Source organism: Blennius ocellaris (genome assembly GCF_963422515.1).
Source record: "Blennius ocellaris genome assembly, chromosome: 2".
NCBI classification, from domain to species: Eukaryota; Metazoa; Chordata; class Actinopteri; order Blenniiformes; family Blenniidae; genus Blennius; species Blennius ocellaris.
Genome location: NC_137651.1, coordinates 32,186,621 through 32,204,860, shown reverse-complemented (window position 1 = coordinate 32,204,860; position 18,240 = coordinate 32,186,621). Strand labels below are relative to the sequence as shown.

General features: G+C 47.9%; 1 protein-coding gene across 1 annotated transcript in view; it reads left to right on the top strand.

The window, feature by feature from the left end:
- Nucleotides 1–18,240, top strand: part of bcas3 (BCAS3 microtubule associated cell migration factor) — a 370,231-nt gene that overhangs the window by 70,520 nt on the left and 281,471 nt on the right. Inside the window, exons 14-15 of the mRNA XM_080511322.1 lie at nt 3,628–3,707; nt 5,739–6,078. Of these exons, the coding sequence (XP_080367448.1) occupies nt 3,628–3,707; nt 5,739–6,078 (420 nt within the window). The remainder of the gene's footprint in view (nt 1–3,627; nt 3,708–5,738; nt 6,079–18,240) is intronic.

Below are 18,240 nucleotides of genomic sequence, written 5' to 3'. Positions count from 1 at the left end.
CTCGCTCTCGCTCTCTCTCTCTCGCTCTCGCTCTCTCTCTTTCGCTCTCTCTCTCTCTCTCTCGCGCTCTCTCTCTCTCGCTCTCTCTCGCTTCTCTCTCACTCTCGCTCTCTCTCTCGCTCTCCGCTCTCGCTCTCTCTCTTCGCTCTCTCTCTTCTCTCGCACTCTCTCGCACTCTCTCGCGCTCTCTCTCTCTTTCTCTCTCTCTGTCTCTCTCTCTCTCTCTCTCTCTCTGTCTCTCTCTCTGTCTCTCTCTCTCTCTCTCTCTTCTCTCTCTCTCTCGTCTCGCTCTCGCTCTCGCTCTCGCTCTCTCTCTTCCTCTCTCTCTCTCTTCTCTCGCACTCTCTCGCACTCTCTCGCTCTCTCTCTCTCTCGCTCTCTCTCTCTCTCTCTCTCTCTGTGTCTCTCTCTCTCTCTGTCTCCTCTCTGTCTCTCTCTCTCTCTCTCTCTCACTCGCTCTCGCTCTCGCGCTCTCTCTCTTTCGCTCTCTCTCTCTCTTCTCTCGCACTCTCTCGCACTCTCTCGCTCTCTCTCTCTCTCGCTCTCTCTCTTCTCTCTCTCTCTCTGTGTCTCTCTCTCTCTCTCTCTCTCTCTGTCTCTCTCTGTCTCTCTCTCTCTCTCTCTCACACACACAGTATATGCTGTACATTTTAAGCTAGTATTAATGAGTGATTTGTCGTTATCATTACACGGTTTTAATATATAAATCTTAACACTACAACCCCTTCAACTCCCGAACATCAGTGAACACCGTTGTTTTGTAGTTTTTAAAACTGGGTGATGATTGGACGCTGCCATTCCATCTACCTTTAACTGAGCATCTGCACTTCTTTTCTTGCAGCCAAATACCATAAATTTAGTGTAAAAGTTTAATGATGCTTTATTTAGGTTGAACGACTTTTCCTCGTTTGTACATTTTACTTGCAAATTGAATTCTCACCAAACAGAAAGACTATTGATTTCAAACAAGAACAGGTTATGACAGGATATATCCAAGGTTATATAACATGTCCTACTTGACTTTTCTCCTCCTGCTCCTCTACTTTTTTTTTTTTTCAGCAACAGCTTTAAAATGTATTGTTTCTTTATAAATGTCATTATGTGTCAGGTTACGATTACAGTTTTATTAATAACAACTTGTCTAATCCCGATGAGTGAAGACAAAGTGATGCCGACTGTGAAACAGATGTATTCTGCAGTCTTTCAACGTCACTGTCATTTCATCAGCCTCAAATATTGGAGGTGAACATGACCAATGGATATTTTAGAGCCACTGCATGGGATTATGATATGGATGTCTTCATGTTGTTTCATTTTCTCCAAGCAGCCTCAGTCATCTGCACAACAACATGTAAGAACAGACATGACATGATCACTTTATTCATCCCACAAAATAAAACAGGCCATCCTTGTTCTTTTCATGCTAAAGTAGCTTGACTATATTTGACTATAGCGTCTCTCTGAAGCTGACAGTGTGAGTGAAGTGGAGTTACAGCGTGTTTGTTGTGTTTACCACTGTGATGGATGGGGCTCCTTCACAATTGATGTAATTTGTGAAAAAGGTCGTCAGACACACTGAGGTGTTGTGGGGATTCTCCAGAGCTTTGCCTCTTCCAGTCCATGCAGCTTTGGAGCTTCACCGTCCCAGAGGAACGCAGAAAACTGGCCGCAGCAGATTGAACTTCCTGCACTGGGCACATAAACTGATATCAGTGTCTGGACATTAGAATCAAAAACCTTTAGGACTCAAAGAGATGTTAAAACTCACCAGGAGCCGCAGGGCATGCCAGCAGCTGTTTTTGATGGTTTCAGTTTTATCTTTTGAAGCCACTGCAACAGGTCTGAACAGCTGTTTCCAGCTGTGTGACATGATCATAGCTTCATAGCATCCATGTGAAGTCTTATCACCCAGGGATGAATCAAACACAGGGCGTTGTTGAAGAATTAAAGGTCATTTATGCTTTAAGAGTATTCATTACGGTGACAATTCAATGGGTTTCTGCACGGTGACATTAGAGAGCTTTAGAATCCGACTAGTTTTGAGTTGACTGAGAGGAATGGAGCTGCGGCGGGAGCAGTGACTGATCGGATCTCTTTTGGGGAGAATTTCCTCACATGTCTCCTCCTGCAGTGGAAGTTAGAAGTGCTTACCCAACATCACCACTTCAGGCCTTGTTCGGTTCAGGAATATCGACTGGGAAAACAAGTACCACACACACACACACACACACACACACACACACACACTCTCTCTGCCTCCGGTTAATGTTTGAGCAAACGGCAGGTCCGCTGACCGCCTGCAACACTCAGCCAGCTTTGATCCAGCCCGTTGTAAACACCGAGTGCCGGCCCCAGCTTAGTGCCGGGGTCGGAGGTTATCTGCACACACTCACGCACACACGCACTCTGAAACACACCGAAGAGCGATAACGTCTGCGAGTGAGGTGGGTGGAGAGACGCCTTATCTGTCTCCAGCAGCCAAACACGCGGCTGGCTGTCAGTGACCCGAGGCCAGGTAAACACAGCGGCGGCTGATAACGGCTGGAAGGACCTGCAGGCACAGCCGAGTTGCCGACCGGCCGCGGCCACGGGACGACCTACAGGTTACGGGGGGCAACGCCGCCGTACTGCGACACTTTACGGGCATGAGGCAGGGCATGTTGGATCCTGTTTCATCCTGCAGAGCTTCGTCTACCAGCATGCATCCAACTGGTCACCTCTGCTGCACCACGGCTCGTCTCCATGTTTCTGGGGAATTAAGCAAACTGTAGGGATTCATCAAATATACATTCACAGGAAAAAAAAACAAAAAAAACAGTACATTTACTTCAGTTTAGATGTGTGTCACGGATGAAGTGGAGAGAAGGTCGTGTGACAACAACTTAAAGTGAAAATGCAAAACTCTTCTGTTGCGTTTGGGGCTTTGTTTCTATGACAACGGTGCTCAGAGCCACTGAAAACACAACTTCATTGAAAGCAGTCACTGAGTAGACAGTGGGGACTCTGCTCCTGGTCCTGGGTCACCACAGCACAGGAACTCCTTCCAACGCCAATGCCTGCCAATCAGAACAGCGTTTCCCTCCATGGCGTCATGATGTCACGGCCATGTTCTCCTCGGACTTGGTACTTTTATTTTGACAGTCTGCATAATAATAATAATCCAACTTGCTGATCTGTCCCTTAGAATGTCCGTGTTCTTCCATTGTTAATGTTTGGAGCCTGTTGTTCTTTGCTGTGCGTTTGTGTGACTTCAGTACTGGAAATAAGAACAGCGCCTACTAGTGGCCCAACATGAAAGCTACATCAGTTGCAGTGCTGTTGACGACGTGGCACCTGCAGCTTGTCCAGTCAGGAACCACTTCCATAACCGTCCCCAGTGGTCTTCATCACGTCCTCCGTCAATCCACCACAGCCCCTGATGGACGAGGCTCCTCCTTTCCCTCTGTCCTTCTCCGTCACATTCCCATGATTCCTGAGGAAAGTTGCTGCTTGATGTCTGCTGGTTCCAGCCTGACAGGACGCCGCGCCTCCTCCTGTCTCCTGGCTCTTCTCGGATGTCATCAGTCCTCTGGGATCTTCTCCCAGCATGTCAGCACTCTGCATGGGACTCACACGGTCACATTCCAGCTCTTTCAGGAAGCCTGGCAGCTTCTTCATGCCGCCGTGGTTGTCACACTGTGGACGTGGGAATTCCAGTCACCCTTCAGGTAACCATGAAGTGGATTGGAACTCTTGACAGGTCCATTACCGCCAATTATGGTGCACAGAGTCCTCCTTATTGTCTGAGTTACCTTTAATCAGTGTGCCCAGAGGTCACTCAGCTCCGGAGTGGAATGTGGACGAAGTCACTGCTCCTCCGCCAGGCCTGGCAGCAGATTAGAACGGCCTGCAGGCGCTGGAGGCTGCAGGGAAACCAGCTCTCCTCACTGCCTTCCACTTTGCCTGTAGCAGTGGTGGTGGAGCTGGGTGACCAGAGGGGACCAGAGGGGACCAGAGGTGACCAGAGGGGACCAGAGGAGACCAGAGGTGACCAGAGCTGACCAGAGGGGACCAGGTTTCCAATCCCAACAGCTGACAGCTTCCCACTGTAGGTCCCCCAGCATGACCTTTGACCCCGTCTGTGGGCCTCATGCAGTAGCAAGGTTACATGCTGAACATGATTAAAACATGATTGATAGTCATCATCGCAGTGCAGCAATGACTTAGTTCGGTCAGGACGGTCAGGACGGTCAGCACAGACAAAACACATTCATCCCCCAGAGAGAGCTTTCTTCTTGTTCTTGTGGAGAACGAATCGGCCTTGAGAGAGGCTGTGTCCGTGGAGTGATTTGGTTTTGTTTAATATAGACTGATGTGTGGAAAGCTCAACTGCCACACAAACAAAAAAACTCAACCTAAATCTTTACCATCTTTGTGTAGTTTTCTTCTGGATTTTTAGTCTTCATATGTATTCATTGGGGATACAAACTATGCAGCACTCTTTCTCAATTAGGGTTGTATTTTATTTTATTTTAATTCTATTACATTATTGGCATGTTGTGCAATTCAATTACATTGCATTTATTTAGTGCACACGTGTGGACCTGCAGCCCTGCACGGTTTGGATGTGTCCTGCTTCCACACAGCTGATTCCAATGAGCTGCTCGTTATCTGGCTTTGTGCTGAACCTGGCGATGAAGCGTCAGAACATTCAGTGGGAGACGGGGGAACGTGCAGAGCTTCAGCCCTCCAGGATCTGAGATTGACACCCCTGATTTAGTGCCACCTACAAGATTTCAACAAACTTCTACAGAGAGAAACCCACAATTCCACATGAACAAGTAGAGGAGATGGCAAGAAGAAACCTGCAGAACCAGACTCAGACTCAGAAAAGGAGGAACCTGCAGAACCTTATTCAGAGGAGGAAGAACCTGCAGAACCTTATTCAGAGGAGGAGGCGTCCTCCTGTTCCAGTTGGGGTTCGAGGACAGAAGAAGAGGACACACGGACAGATTGTTGTGGAGGGATTCAAACTATTTTCTTCATTACATATAATGAGTCTTGGATTCTTCTGGTCCTGTCCATGACCACATCATCAGTGTCTTCATGCATCAACACCTGCTGCTCAGAAGCACAAACGTGAGTCAGGAGTCTGTGGTTTCTGACAGATCGCCTCGGCGTTGGTGTTTTTCTGTTTGCAGGCTGGTACCCAGCGAGAGGAGAAACTTCAGTAGAGCTGTGTGTCGAGCTGTGTGCCTTTTTATCACCGCGGACCGGTCAATGCTTGACTATTGTACTGCAGACCGGGGGGGGTCGTAGATTGTTTATATTATTGAAGGCTTCATTGCCTCGTTAGCCGAGCGGGAATCAGCTGTCGCCATCAATCCATACTTCCAGTAGAACTCCTGGTACTGTCTGTTAAAATCTTTTTTTCTTGGAAGTTGTCGGCTCTTCTTCTGTCTCTTCACCTTTTCCTTCCAAAAGAAACTTTCCAAACGTCTGTTCTTTGCTCATTTTGCTAGCTTGTGGGTTAAATGTTTGGGGCTCAACTGACCGAGATGTACCCGAGAGAATCCGGTCATTTTTCTAAATAAAAGATTGTTCAGACTCAGATAATAAATACAACGGAAATAATTAATTATGTCTTGGGCGGCCCGGCACCCATTGATCCCGGGGGTTGGGCACCGCTGGTCCAGAGCATTTCTCAGTAAGCAGCTTCAGCAGATCTTCTCACTGTCCCTCCTTCCTCTGCTCTCCAGGTCCAGGACATGTGCTTCAGCCAGGACAGCCGCTGGGTGGCCGTCAGCACCCTCCGCGGCACCACCCACGTGTTCCCCATCAACCCGTACGGCGGCGCCCCCTGCGCCCGTACGCACATGTCGCCTCGGGTGGTCAACCGCATGTCCCGCTTCCAGAAGAGCGCCGGCCTGGAGGAGATCGAGCAGGAGCTGAACCGGGCGGCCGCTCTGGGGGGAGGAGGAGGAGGAGGGGGAGGCTTGGGAGGAGGCAGCTGCATCCTGGGAGGAGGAGGAGGCATCGGGGGGCGCTGCAGCCCCATCCCTGGTCTGTCCAGCAGCCCGTCCGGCTCGCCGCTGCACGGTAAGGACGGGGACACAAAGACGTCCATTTTTCTTTAACACGGTCGACGACATCAAGGGGTTAAGGAAAGGTGTTAGGAGGCTTCCTAAAGGAGTTGGGGGAAGGCAATCACATTGCTGTGACAGTCAGAACGCACTTGCACTTGGCGATATGATAATAATCAGGTCAGTGACATCTGCCGTGGTGAAACAACTACACGTTTCCAAAAATGGACTACAAAAAGCACATTTTTACCACTTTTCCCTGCGCCTCTAATCTGATATAATGCCTCTGATATAATCTGAAATATCACAAGGTTTGAATTGAAATGAAAGGAAAAGAGGCTCCAGGCTACGAGGAACTAAAGTGAAACTGCTGCCAGGTGAATAAATAACCAATCAAACTGACAATAGGTTGCACAAATAGTTTATTTGCTGTGTACGTTTCACAACATCCGCATAGCATTCATAGTTGGGATCTGGGTTTTGGACTACTTAAATTGTGATTGCATTGGTAACTTAACATGGTCAGCGTTGAGTCGTCCTGAGTTTCCCTGAAAGCTTCGATGAGCGGGTCCCTTTAAATGTCGCTGCAAGGAATTGTGGGGCAGCATGATCTTGTTTCCTATGCTAAAGGAGGTTATAAAGGAAGCATTGAGCCTCCTTTCCTCGGCTTATTGAGAATTCAAATGTTCCTTATCATGGCTGCCACTGAAACACTTTGGGGGTTAAGGGAGAGTGGATAGTAGAGGAGATAGGTTTAATTCCCCATCTCCTCCTCTCCACATGTCCAAGTGTCCCTTGAGAAAGACACTGGACACCATCATGTCCCAGCGAGTGGACTGAGGCCTTCACTGCTGTGTGTGTGAATGGGTGAATGCGATGAACGATGTCGAGGCCGATTCGTACTTCATAAGAACAAGAAGAACGTTCAGCGCTGCAGGGTCCTGCTGAACAAAATGACGTCATTTTTTTTTTTTGCCAAAGGGAGCCGGCCCAAGAAAATGAAGCTTCTGTTCGTCTGTGCCGAGCGTCCGGGCCGAACTACGTCGTCGCTGCACTGCGAGGTGCTGCACATGCACTTTCCAGCTCGCTAATGGCTAGCATTAAATTGCTACTGCATGAGGCCCACGGCTTGTTAAAATGCCGGAGGGCGGACTTACGTGATGCACCTGAACGCATCACCAAAAGCTGTCAGCTCCTGCAGTTAAAACCAAACCAGCACGGCGGCTCAGACACAAACTTTCTCTTTTATTCCTGAAACAGTTCAGAGAAATGTTTTTCTGAAAACATGGGAAGTGAGAAATAAGCAGCGCCGTTGGAAAGTCAAAGTGCTGCTTCACAGACGTGAGGGGGCGTGGCCTACGAGTCCGACAGCTTCTTCACGGAGAATGAACTCTCCTGCTGAAAAAGCTGGCTGACGTCACAGCCCGACTCCTCTTCTTGTTCTTTCGGGTTCTTCTGGGAGACTGCAGGAGCCTGAAAGCACTTTGGTCACTGCTCAAGTGGTGGAAAAGCTTTTTAAGTGAAATCAATTTTCATTTTATCATCATCGTTTGTTTTTAGCAGAATCTGGTGTGTTTGAGCTTCTCTGGGGCCAAAATGATTTTACACTTTTATAATACGAGTCTCGATTGGAGGTTTTCTTTTAGTCAAAGATGAGTATTTTAGTGATTCCCTGTGGCAGCGGCTGGACGGATCCCGAGGCAACACTGTGTTGTTGATCATGTTCAAGAGAAGTGTGTCATTAGTCACCTCACCGTTTCCACTCCCACTTTTCCAGGGACTCTGTCGCAATCTTCTTCATCTGTTTGTCAAACACTGAATCTGTCCCCAGCTAACACACACACACACACACACACACACACACACACAGATCTGCACTGATTGACCTCCCAGGTGTCTCTCACAGTGAAACCGTCCACGTCTCGTCCATCTGGACTTCCAGGAACATCACTGAGCCTCGATTCGTCCAGCATCACTTCACAGAATCCAAATGGCACAGTTCGTATAACTTCATGTTTCACAGAGTTGTCAACCTGGCCAACAGAGGCTTCAACCCAGATCACCAAGCAAAGTCTAAAGAAATATCAACGTTTTAATGGAAGTGACTTCTGCTTTATTTATGGATGTTTATTGTGTCAGTAAGAGCAGCAGTCATTGATAAACCTAATAAATAAAGCTCCATCTCTTGTGACTATTGAACAAGTGTTATCACAGTGTGATGCTGGATTTATAAAACAATCATGTTCCCTGAGAAGAATCCGACTTGATCCTGAAGAGAAATATTGGTCCAGAGAGGATTTCACAGCTTTCGCTCAGATTCAGGACACATTTTTTGCCGTTCGTTGCGTTTTTAGTCTCAACAAAAATTTAAAAGACAGTAGCTGACATAGTCTGTTTTTTTGTTGTTGTTGTTGTTTTTTTGTATTTTGCTCCAGGAGGCATCTTTACAAGTGAGGTTATGTTTGATTTCTATAAATTTTACTTTTTGAAGTTTCTCAGACTTTGTACTTTGGGAAGCAAAGAGGAAGCAAATTTAAAGGTTATTCTTGAGTCTTCATCCAGAGCAACATATAACACACACACACACACACACACACAGTAGGCTGGCGCCCTTGCTTCCTCTCTCCTTCCTGTCTTCCCTGTCCAGACCCGGACCCCTGTCTCACCCCAACCCAGAATGCAGCATTCCTCCGCCCTGTGAATAATCGTCCATCAAACACTAGAAGCTGGTGTGAGTTTGGAGTCGGGCTCGACTGGCTGAAAGACGGAGAGCGACACCGACATCAAAGTGAGACTAGGTGAAAGTGAGCGAGCAAAGTAATGAGGTGCAATTGAGAAAAATGAAGAGGGAGGTGGGGGTGGGGGTGGGGGTGGGGGTGGGGGGGGTGACAGACACGAGGGGAGAAAGATAAGTTTGTAGTAGCAGCGCTGAAAGCCCAGGTCTCAGGGAGCGCCCTCGTAAATCACACTTTTGTTTCAAAGGAGAGCATTAAGGCCACCTGTCAACAATTAGTCCTCGCAGTGATGCTGTGGGAGAGTGAGCTGGAGGGAGAGGGAGAGTGAGCTGGAGGGAGAGGGAGAGTGATCTGGAGGGAGAGGGAGAGTGATCTGGAGGGAGAGGGAGAGTGAGCTGGAGGGAGAGGGAGTGTGATCTGGAGGGAGAGGGAGTGTGAGCTGGAGGGAGAGGGAGTGTGAGCTGGAGGGAGAGGGAGCTGGAGGGAGAGTGATCTGGAGGGAGAGGGAGAGTGATCTGGAGGGAGAGTGAGCTGGAGGGAGAGGGAGAGTGAGCTGGAGGGAGAGGGAGAGTGAGCTGGAGGGAGAGTGATCTGGAGGGAGAGGGAGAGTGATCTGGAGGGAGAGTGATCTGGAGGGAGAGGGAGAGTGATCTGGAGGGAGAGGGAGAGTGAGCTGGAGGGAGAGGGGAGTGTGAGCTGGAGGGAGAGGGAGTGTGAGCTGGAGGGAGAGGGAGAGTGAGCTGGAGGGAGAGGGAGAGTGAGCTGGAGGGAGAGGGAGAGTGATCTGGAGGGGAGAGTGATCTGGAGGGAGAGGGAGAGTGATCTGGAGGGAGAGGGGAGAGTGATCTGGAGGGAGAGGGAGAGTGAGCTGGAGGGAGAGGGAGAGTGAGCTGGAGGGAGAGGGGAGAGTGAGCTGGAGGGAGAGGGAGAGTGATCTGGAGGGAGAGGGAGAGTGAGCTGGAGGGAGAGGGAGTGTGAGCTGGAGGGAGAGGGAGAGTGAGCTGGAGGGAGAGGGAGAGTGAGCTGGAGGGAGAGGGAGAGTGAGCTGGAGGGAGAGGGAGTGTGAGCTGGAGGGAGAGGGAGAGTGAGCTGGAGGGAGAGGAGAGAGTGAGCTGGAGGGAGAGGGAGAGTGAGCTGGAGGGAGAGTGATCTGGAGGGAGAGGGAGAGTGATCTGGAGGGAGAGGGAGAGTGATCTGGAGGGAGAGGGAGAGTGAGCTGGAGGGAGAGGGAGAGTGAGCTGGAGGGAGAGGGAGAGTGATCTGGAGGGAGAGGGAGAGTGAGCTGGAGGGAGAGGGAGAGTGATCTGGAGGGAGAGGGAGAGTGATCTGGAGGAGAGGGAGAGTGAGCTGGAGGGAGAGGGAGAGTGATCTGGAGGGAGAGGGAGAGTGAGCTGGAGGGAGAGGGAGAGTGAGCTGGAGGGAGAGGGAGAGTGAGCTGGAGGGAGAGGGAGTGTGAGCTGGAGGGAGAGGGAGAGTGAGCTGGAGGGAGAGGGAGAGTGAGCTGGAGGGAGAGGGAGAGTGATCTGGAGGGAGAGGGAGAGTGAGCTGGAGGGAGAGGGGAGAGTGATCTGGAGGGAGAGGGAGAGTGAGCTGGAGGGAGAGGGAGAGTGAGCTGGAGGGAGAGGGAGAGTGAGCTGGAGGGAGAGGGAGAGTGAGCTGGAGGGAGAGGGAGTGTGAGCTGGAGGGAGAGGGAGAGTGATCTGGAGGGAGAGGGAGAGTGAGCTGGAGGGAGAGGGAGAGTGAGCTGGAGGGAGAGGGAGAGTGATCTGGAGGGAGAGGGAGAGTGAGCTGGAGGGAGAGGGAGTGTGAGCTGGAGGGAGAGGGAGAGTGATCTGGAGGGAGAGGGAGAGTGAGCTGGAGGGAGAGGGAGTGTGAGCTGGAGGGAGAGGGAGAGTGATCTGGAGGGAGAGGGAGAGTGATCTGGAGGGAGAGGGAGAGTGAGCTGGAGGGAGAGGGAGAGTGAGCTGGAGGGAGAGGGAGAGTGATCTGGAGGGAGATCACCCTCTGGACTCTCACGGTGGAGGAGCAGCTCAGAACGCCCCGTTGAGAAAATCGAAGGTTTTCATAATGCCACTGTTTTACAGTGATGGTTGAAGTCCACAGGAAATTAAAGGCAGATTTCACACTGCTGCTATCAAGGTGTTAATCTGTTACACACACACACACACACACACACACACACACACACACACACACACACACACACACACACACACACACACACACACACACACACAGGATGACTGCTGACATATCTGCAGAGTAATTCACTCTGCTCTTCTCTCACTTTCACTTTAAAATTTGACTTCCAACATGATTCTACAAGCGACTTCTCATTGGGTCTCATCGGGTTTTAGGCCACGCCTACTTTTTGAAAGCGCTTCGTCTCCGTATACAAGTGAGGAAGAATTGAACTGGTGAGTCGGCTGATCATTGCATTTAATGTTTTTCCTGTTCAGTAACACCGACATTCTAGTGGACAGACCAGCAAGTTGGATTGTTATTACAGTGACTGTCAAAATAAAACTACCAAGTTGGATTGCTATTACAGTGACTGTCAAAATAAAACTACCAAGTTGGATTGCTATTACAGTGACTGTCAAAATAAAACTACCAAGTTGGATTGTTATTACAGTGACTGTCAAAATAAAACTACCAAGTTGGATTGCTATTACAGTGACTGTCAAAATAAAACGACCAAGTTGGATTATTACAGTGACTGTCAAAATAAAATGACCAAGTTGGATTGTTATTACAGTGACTGTCAAAATAAAACGACCAAGTTGGATTGTTATTACAGTGACTGTCAAAATAAAATGACCAAGTTGGATTGTTATTATAGTGACTGCCAAAATAAAACTACCAAGTTGAATTGTTATTATGGTGACTGTCAAAATAAAGCGACCAAGTTGGATTGCTATTACAGTGACTGTCAAAATAAAACGACCAAGTTGGATTGTTATTACAGTGACTGTCAAAATAAAATGCCCAAGTTGGATTGCTATTACAGTGACTGTCAAAATAAAATGACCAAGTTGGATTATTATTACAATGACTGTCAAAATAAAATGACCAAGTTGGATTGCTATTGCAGTCAAAATAAAACTACCAAGTTGGACTGCTATTACAATGACTGTCAAAATAAAACGACCAAGTCCCAGGGGACAATGGACTAGTAGTTCTGGTTGGTTCTACTGAGCATGTGCAGAACTACGAGTTAGTACCACTATGGTGGCCAGGAGCAGCGTTCCCGCCATGTACATGGTGACGGAGTTCCGCCTTGGTGGCCGTTGTGGGGAAGTTGCATTTTCAGTGGCTCTGCGTATCGTTGTCGTGTGAACAAATGTCCAAAATGTAACGGCAGTTGTTCATTTTCAAATGAAATCATCAAGCCGTCAAAGTACAGGTACAACAGTTATTCAGCAGTGACGGTTAGGCCTGCACAGCCGTCGGAACAGAGGCAGTAAACAGAGCATTGTAGTTGTGATATAACTTGTGATAAATAATCTTATTCCATAATTTTGGGGCAATGACTGAGAATCAGCAGTGACTGTACTGCGGCTCTACTCCGAGCTCCTCACCTTATTTCTATGTCTTAAGTGTTTAAATGTTTGAAAGTCTGCGCATATAATAGTGTTTTAAGTCCTGATTTAAAGGAAGTGAGTCATAGTTACCTTGAGCAGGTGAAGCCATAAACACAAGATGCTGAGCAAGCATTTTCAGAATCACTGCTTCATGTAGGGGGGGGGGAAGAAAAAAAAGACACACTCAAACTTTAAAACTTATTCGGGGCTTGAAACCAAACAGTGTCCTGGTATTCTTTTTTTAACTCCTCCATTTCAAGGCTAAAAGCAGGGCTGGGAGATGATTCATGTCATATCATGTGCAGATTGACGAATAAAGCCCAGACGATGAAATTCAGTCTTTTTCAACCTGAACTCACTGTTATAAAACTCTATGAGTTCAGTGGCTTTGTCAGGTTTGCTCTGCTGCAGCTCGCTGGTTCTTCCTGCACGTTATGACATGTTCTATTGTCAAGCCTGTACAGTGGACGTGAGCAGAGCTGCTCTTAGACCTTAAACTCGTCAGAACAGCTGATTTGACCAGAACCAGTGAATCCCTGGAGTCCAGGACAAACACGACAGCAGGTCATTCTCAGGTCAGGAGAGGTCATGGAGGGCTCCTCCTCTGTTATTTCAAGATACGTTGGCCACATGTATATTTAGCTGCCACCAGCAGTGATTAAAAAACTGATAAAAACAATAAACCTCTGGGTTTTTACCGGAAGAAAACATGTTGAGTCACATCTGCTTTTGTGTCGCTTCTGCCTGTTTTCCTTTTCTTTTTCTTTTTCTTCCTTGTGTGAGCTGGGTGTAAAAGTGAACTTGTGAAGGCTGATTGCGTTGGCCGGGGGGGGGGGGGGGGCAGGAGTATTCGGGGGTAGAGCCACCTAGCCACAACAGCTGCTGTGTGATTGTCTCCAGCGTTGATTTTTGGGAAGGAACTGAGGAAAGTACACATCCTCCTGCCGCCGCCGGCTCTCCCAGAAATAGAGGCTGCAATTGGCCGTCTTCTTGTCACTGTTCAAATCTGCTCCGGCTATTTATGTCGCTGTATACAGTACGTTTTCTTTCTCCCGCCAGGGTTTTTTTTTTTTTTTTCTCCTCTGAAGCCTTTTCTTTGTGCGATCAATAGATTGTTGCGTGAGGTGACGTGAGTGCCCCGTGTGGTGAAGCGGTGCGTCTTGCAGGACTCCAGATTGATATGTACAGGTTTCTGCACAGGGCAGAGGTTACTGAGGCCGCTCGGCACATGGCAGTAGCTGCTGCAGACCTTTTATTATTCACATGTTTTTCAGTTCCGGCCCCGGAGTGTGTAATGTGGCGCTGAGCGGCGCCCGGGTTGGAACTGCTTTGATTCTGTTTGGTTCCACCCCATGTGGAGCTGGGCGGAAATAATGCCACTCCAGATGGATGAGGATGCTCATCTTCACAAACAAAAGCACAAGAAGAATCCCGCTAAAATCACACAAAAGTACAGATCCTACTACAGAATTAGATAATACAGCAGAAAAGAAACGTTATATATATATATATTAAAGATCATCAGCAAAGCCTGGAATCCCAGTTTCAACAGTTTGTTGTGAACTGGTTTGACGTGTTAAAACAATGTGGGGCGCTGCTGTCGGTCCAAACCAAACAAAGAGCAAGGCAGAAGGTGTCAGAGACGAACCACCTTCACTGAGGTAAGGCTGGATGGACGTGAAGCCAAGGCAGGACACGAGTCAGTGTAAACTGATTGAAGACTGACTTAACCAACTATGAAACATGTTCACCGGCTACCGACCGACTTCCAGACCAGAAACATCCAGAACATCAGCCTGCTAGTTAGATTTATGGAACCAGATGACTGTCATTCACCCTCCAGCCACCAGGGGGAGCGACAGAGGTCCAAACAGCAGTACTCCACCTGCAGCAGTAAACTCTCCCCATATAAGTACTGTAGTAAACTCCATATGCTTCATCATCTTCATTATATTCGGCACGATGTTTTAACACTTGAATATAGATTTTGCTGAGTTTCAACGTTATTTTTTCCTATTTTGTCATATTTAGATTTTTGCTCGTCGGCATCATTTCTCAGTGGAAGTGCGTTTTGCTTTGCTGCGTCTCGTCCTGCGTGCGTCGCGGTGAATCCGAGTCCTCCGACTTGACCGAGCCGATTCTGTGTTTCAGAACTGGTGTTTGTCCTCTTTGAGCTGCGGTGACGTGTCTCTGCTTCACTGTGCTGGAGAAACACTTCAACGTCTTTCACAAAGGCTGAATTCCTCCACTTTGTATACACAGCACTAGTAATACACTTCCCCGCCGTAAAACATCAACACGGGACTATTAGTCAGTGCAACAGATTTGTTTCCTCAGCGAGCAGAAGCCCCGGTGGTCCGACCGGGGGGGGGTGGGGGGGGGGCATCTGGGTCCTGGCGCTGGTTCAGAGGGAGCCGGCGAGCGAGGGGGAGGCAGAAAACAAGGTGTGACGGGAAACTGTTAATTCACTTGTTGATAAAGGGACACTTCCTTTCTGCTATTAGAGGCCGACGGCCTGCTTATTTGGGTTTGAACGTTTTGTTTTATCTCGCCCGCAGTCTGTCATCGTCCCGCGCTGAACAACACCGAGGAAACATTAGCTCATACGTGCTGGCGTGTGACACGTATGTCCGCGGCCGGCCGCTGACCCGCTTTCCACTGCAGCGTCATGCGGCTGCTTACGGGGTTCTGTTTGGGCCACAATTCTGAGCGAGCGACGGGAAAATCTGAGCGCAAAAAAATTAATTGTGCAAACACACTAATAGCATTTTGAGGAAATGTTTAAATTGCGCAAAGAAAAACTTGACATTGCGCTCAAAAATCATTTCTGCGCTCAGATTCTTCCTCTGCGCTCAACCTCTCTCTCTCTCTCTCTCTCTCTCTCTCTCTTTATCTCGCTCGCTCAAATCTCTCCACCTCCGCTCAAGTCCTGCTGTGCGCTCGCTCGAAATGTGCAAAGCCCAAATGTGACACACGGTTGTCCACCAATCACAGAGATTCGGGGCGGCGTTGAATTCTGATTGGTTGCTTCGGATTCTGGAAGTGCCTCATAACCAACGAAGAAGAAGAAGAAGAAGAAGAAGAAGAAGAAGAGGGAAAAACAAGCTGCGAGGGAAAACAGAAATAAGGAAAACTAAAGATAATGATCCAGGATCACAACATGTTTTCCCTCGCAGTTTGTTTTTCCCTCTTCTTCTTCTTCTTCTTCTTCTTCTTCTTCTTCTTCTTCTTCGTTGGTTATGAGGCACTTCCAGAATCCGAGGTAACCAATCAGAATTCGACACCCGCCCCCAATTTCTGTGATTGGTGGACGACCGCAGAGGAAGAATCTGAGCGCAGAAATGATTTTTGAGCGCAGAAATGATTTTTGAGCGCAATGTCAAGTTTTTCTTTGCGCAATTTGAATATTTCCTCAAAATGCTATTCGTGTGCTGCGCAATTAAATTTTTGCACCCAAATTTTGCCATCGCTCGCTCAGAGTTTTGGCCCAAGTAGAACCCCGTAGCTGCTCCGGTAGCGGATGGCTTTAGCAGAGCAGCTCTCCTCCACGCCCAGCTTGGCGTCGTCACCATGAGCTGTGGGATTTAAACGGGGCTCCGGCTGGTGAAGCCACCCCTTCCCCTCATCGCTCCAACGTTTCCTTCATGTGTGACCTCTGACCTCCGGATGTGACCATCGTCTTTATGTCCAGGATCCCTCTGCCGTCCCGCCTCGCATTCATCTTAAACATTCGAACAGTTTGAAGCAAAGCTCCGGCTCGTCAGTGAAACTGGGTGACCGATGCTGAATTAATACTTTACTGAGAATGTCACATTGTTGTGGTTGCATTCCTTTTTGTACAGAACCAGGAAACCAGAGATGTGAGCAAAAAGTACTTTAAAATAACTTCTTTTAGTTTGAACAAACAATACTTTTTAATCTTCACTTTTCATGTTTTGGATTTAACCAGAAAACCATGAAGGGGTTTCTCGCCAGCGCACTCACGTTCAACCAGGTCATTCTCTTCCCTGATTGCAATTTCATGTTGTGGACAATCAAACAAACCAGAACATATTTCCATAAATGAGGTTAGAATAACAAATGTGGAGCTTTGAAATAACACAAACCTCTAAATACTAATATACTGTAAACAATGCTGATGCTTAATTACCCATAAGTCAACATGTCGGTAGTTTGAGCTCTAATATTGACGTGCTGGCAGACTTTCTGTAGGATCTTGGTGATTCAATACCACATGAACAAATACGATTATTTAAGTGTGTATTCAGGTTTCCACGGGTGAAACCGTCCTCAGCGCTAACATGCAGACTGACACTTGTTGAAACGCCTCGTCCAGACGATCCCCGCAGCCTCACACGGCCAGCTTGCTGTTGTAAACTTTTATTGAAGCGCAGTCGGAGCTGTTACGTGACTTTACTGCAGGACATGAGTCTGCGTGGCACAACGCAGCAGAACCCTGCCTGAACCACAGTCACTGTAAAATCACAAGTCTTTAATATTAGCTTCATCACTTCTTCATCTTCAGGCAAGGTGAGGGGAATCCTGTGTGTGTGTGTGTGTGTGTGTGTGTGTGTGTGTGTGTGTGTGTGTGTGTGTGTGTGTGTGTGTGTGTGTGTGTGTGTGTGTGTGTGTGTGTGTGTGTGTGTGTGTGTGTGTGTGTGTGTGTGTGTGTGTGTGTGTGTGTGTGTGTGTGTGTGTGTGTGTGTCACCAGAAGTTGATGGTTGGGTTTCTGTCTCATCAGAGCAACACAAACAGAAACACACACACACACACACACACACACACACACACATGATGGATTCTCCTCACCTCTGGATGGAAAGTGTAAAATTAATGGGCAGATCCAGAATGAACATGTTTTTTTATTGTCATGTTTTGTGAGATTGTCCTCCAGCGGAGGCACCACAGCTTTCTTTTGCCGCTTTTATGGGATTATTTTTTTTGGGGGGGGGGCTTTAGCAGTTTAAAAACATTTAGATTAGGATAAAACCGTGTTTACTGTCCACAAATAGCACTGAGGACAAAAAAGACAACTCTTTCTGTTTCAAATCACCTGGTCTGGACGGGAAGCATCTTCCTCACTCAGGTAGAAAATACTTTACAAGAGAGTAGCTGTGTTCCAGAACAGGATTTAATGTTACGTATTTTTTTATGACTAATTTCTTCAAGTTGTTTTGGTCCATTGTGTTGGAGACCTCAGTGCAGTTTGTTCCAGCTCATGCAGACGGCCTGCAGTGTGTCAGTACCACACCGGTCCTCTGTGTGGCGCTGCATGGTTAGGGTTGGCAGCAGTGTGTCTGTGCGCGCAACACACACACACACACACACACACACACGCGCGCCCTTGTGTTGCTGCTGTGAAGGTTTTGCCTTGATAAAATAACACAGAAAAAGTGCTGTAATTTCTTAGACGTCTTTTTTATGGAAGATCACATCCTGTCGTGTGTGTGTGTGTGTGTGTGTGTGTGTGTGTGTGTGTGTGTTTATTTCACTGTTTTGAGGTGAGTTTTTAAAGATAAAAAAATTCAAAGATTCAAACTTTATCGTCATGGTCATAAATACAATAAAACTATGTTAAAGCATCACGACCCAACATCGTGTGTTGTAGGAAAAAAAGTGCATTAATGGTGCAGAATCCAAGAATAACCCAGAGTGGCGCAGTGTCAGGCCTCTGGGCGTCTCTTGTTCTTGCCTGTTTGTTTGTCTAAACAGTTTTGGACACAGATTCCTGCGTCACATGTCACCCCCCCCCCCCCACCCCCCCCCCCCCTTCCTGATCTAAATACTTTAACTGAAAAATGACTTGCTCAGCAGAAATATGAATTGGGGTTCCCGAAAGGAGCAGATGTCCTTTTAAA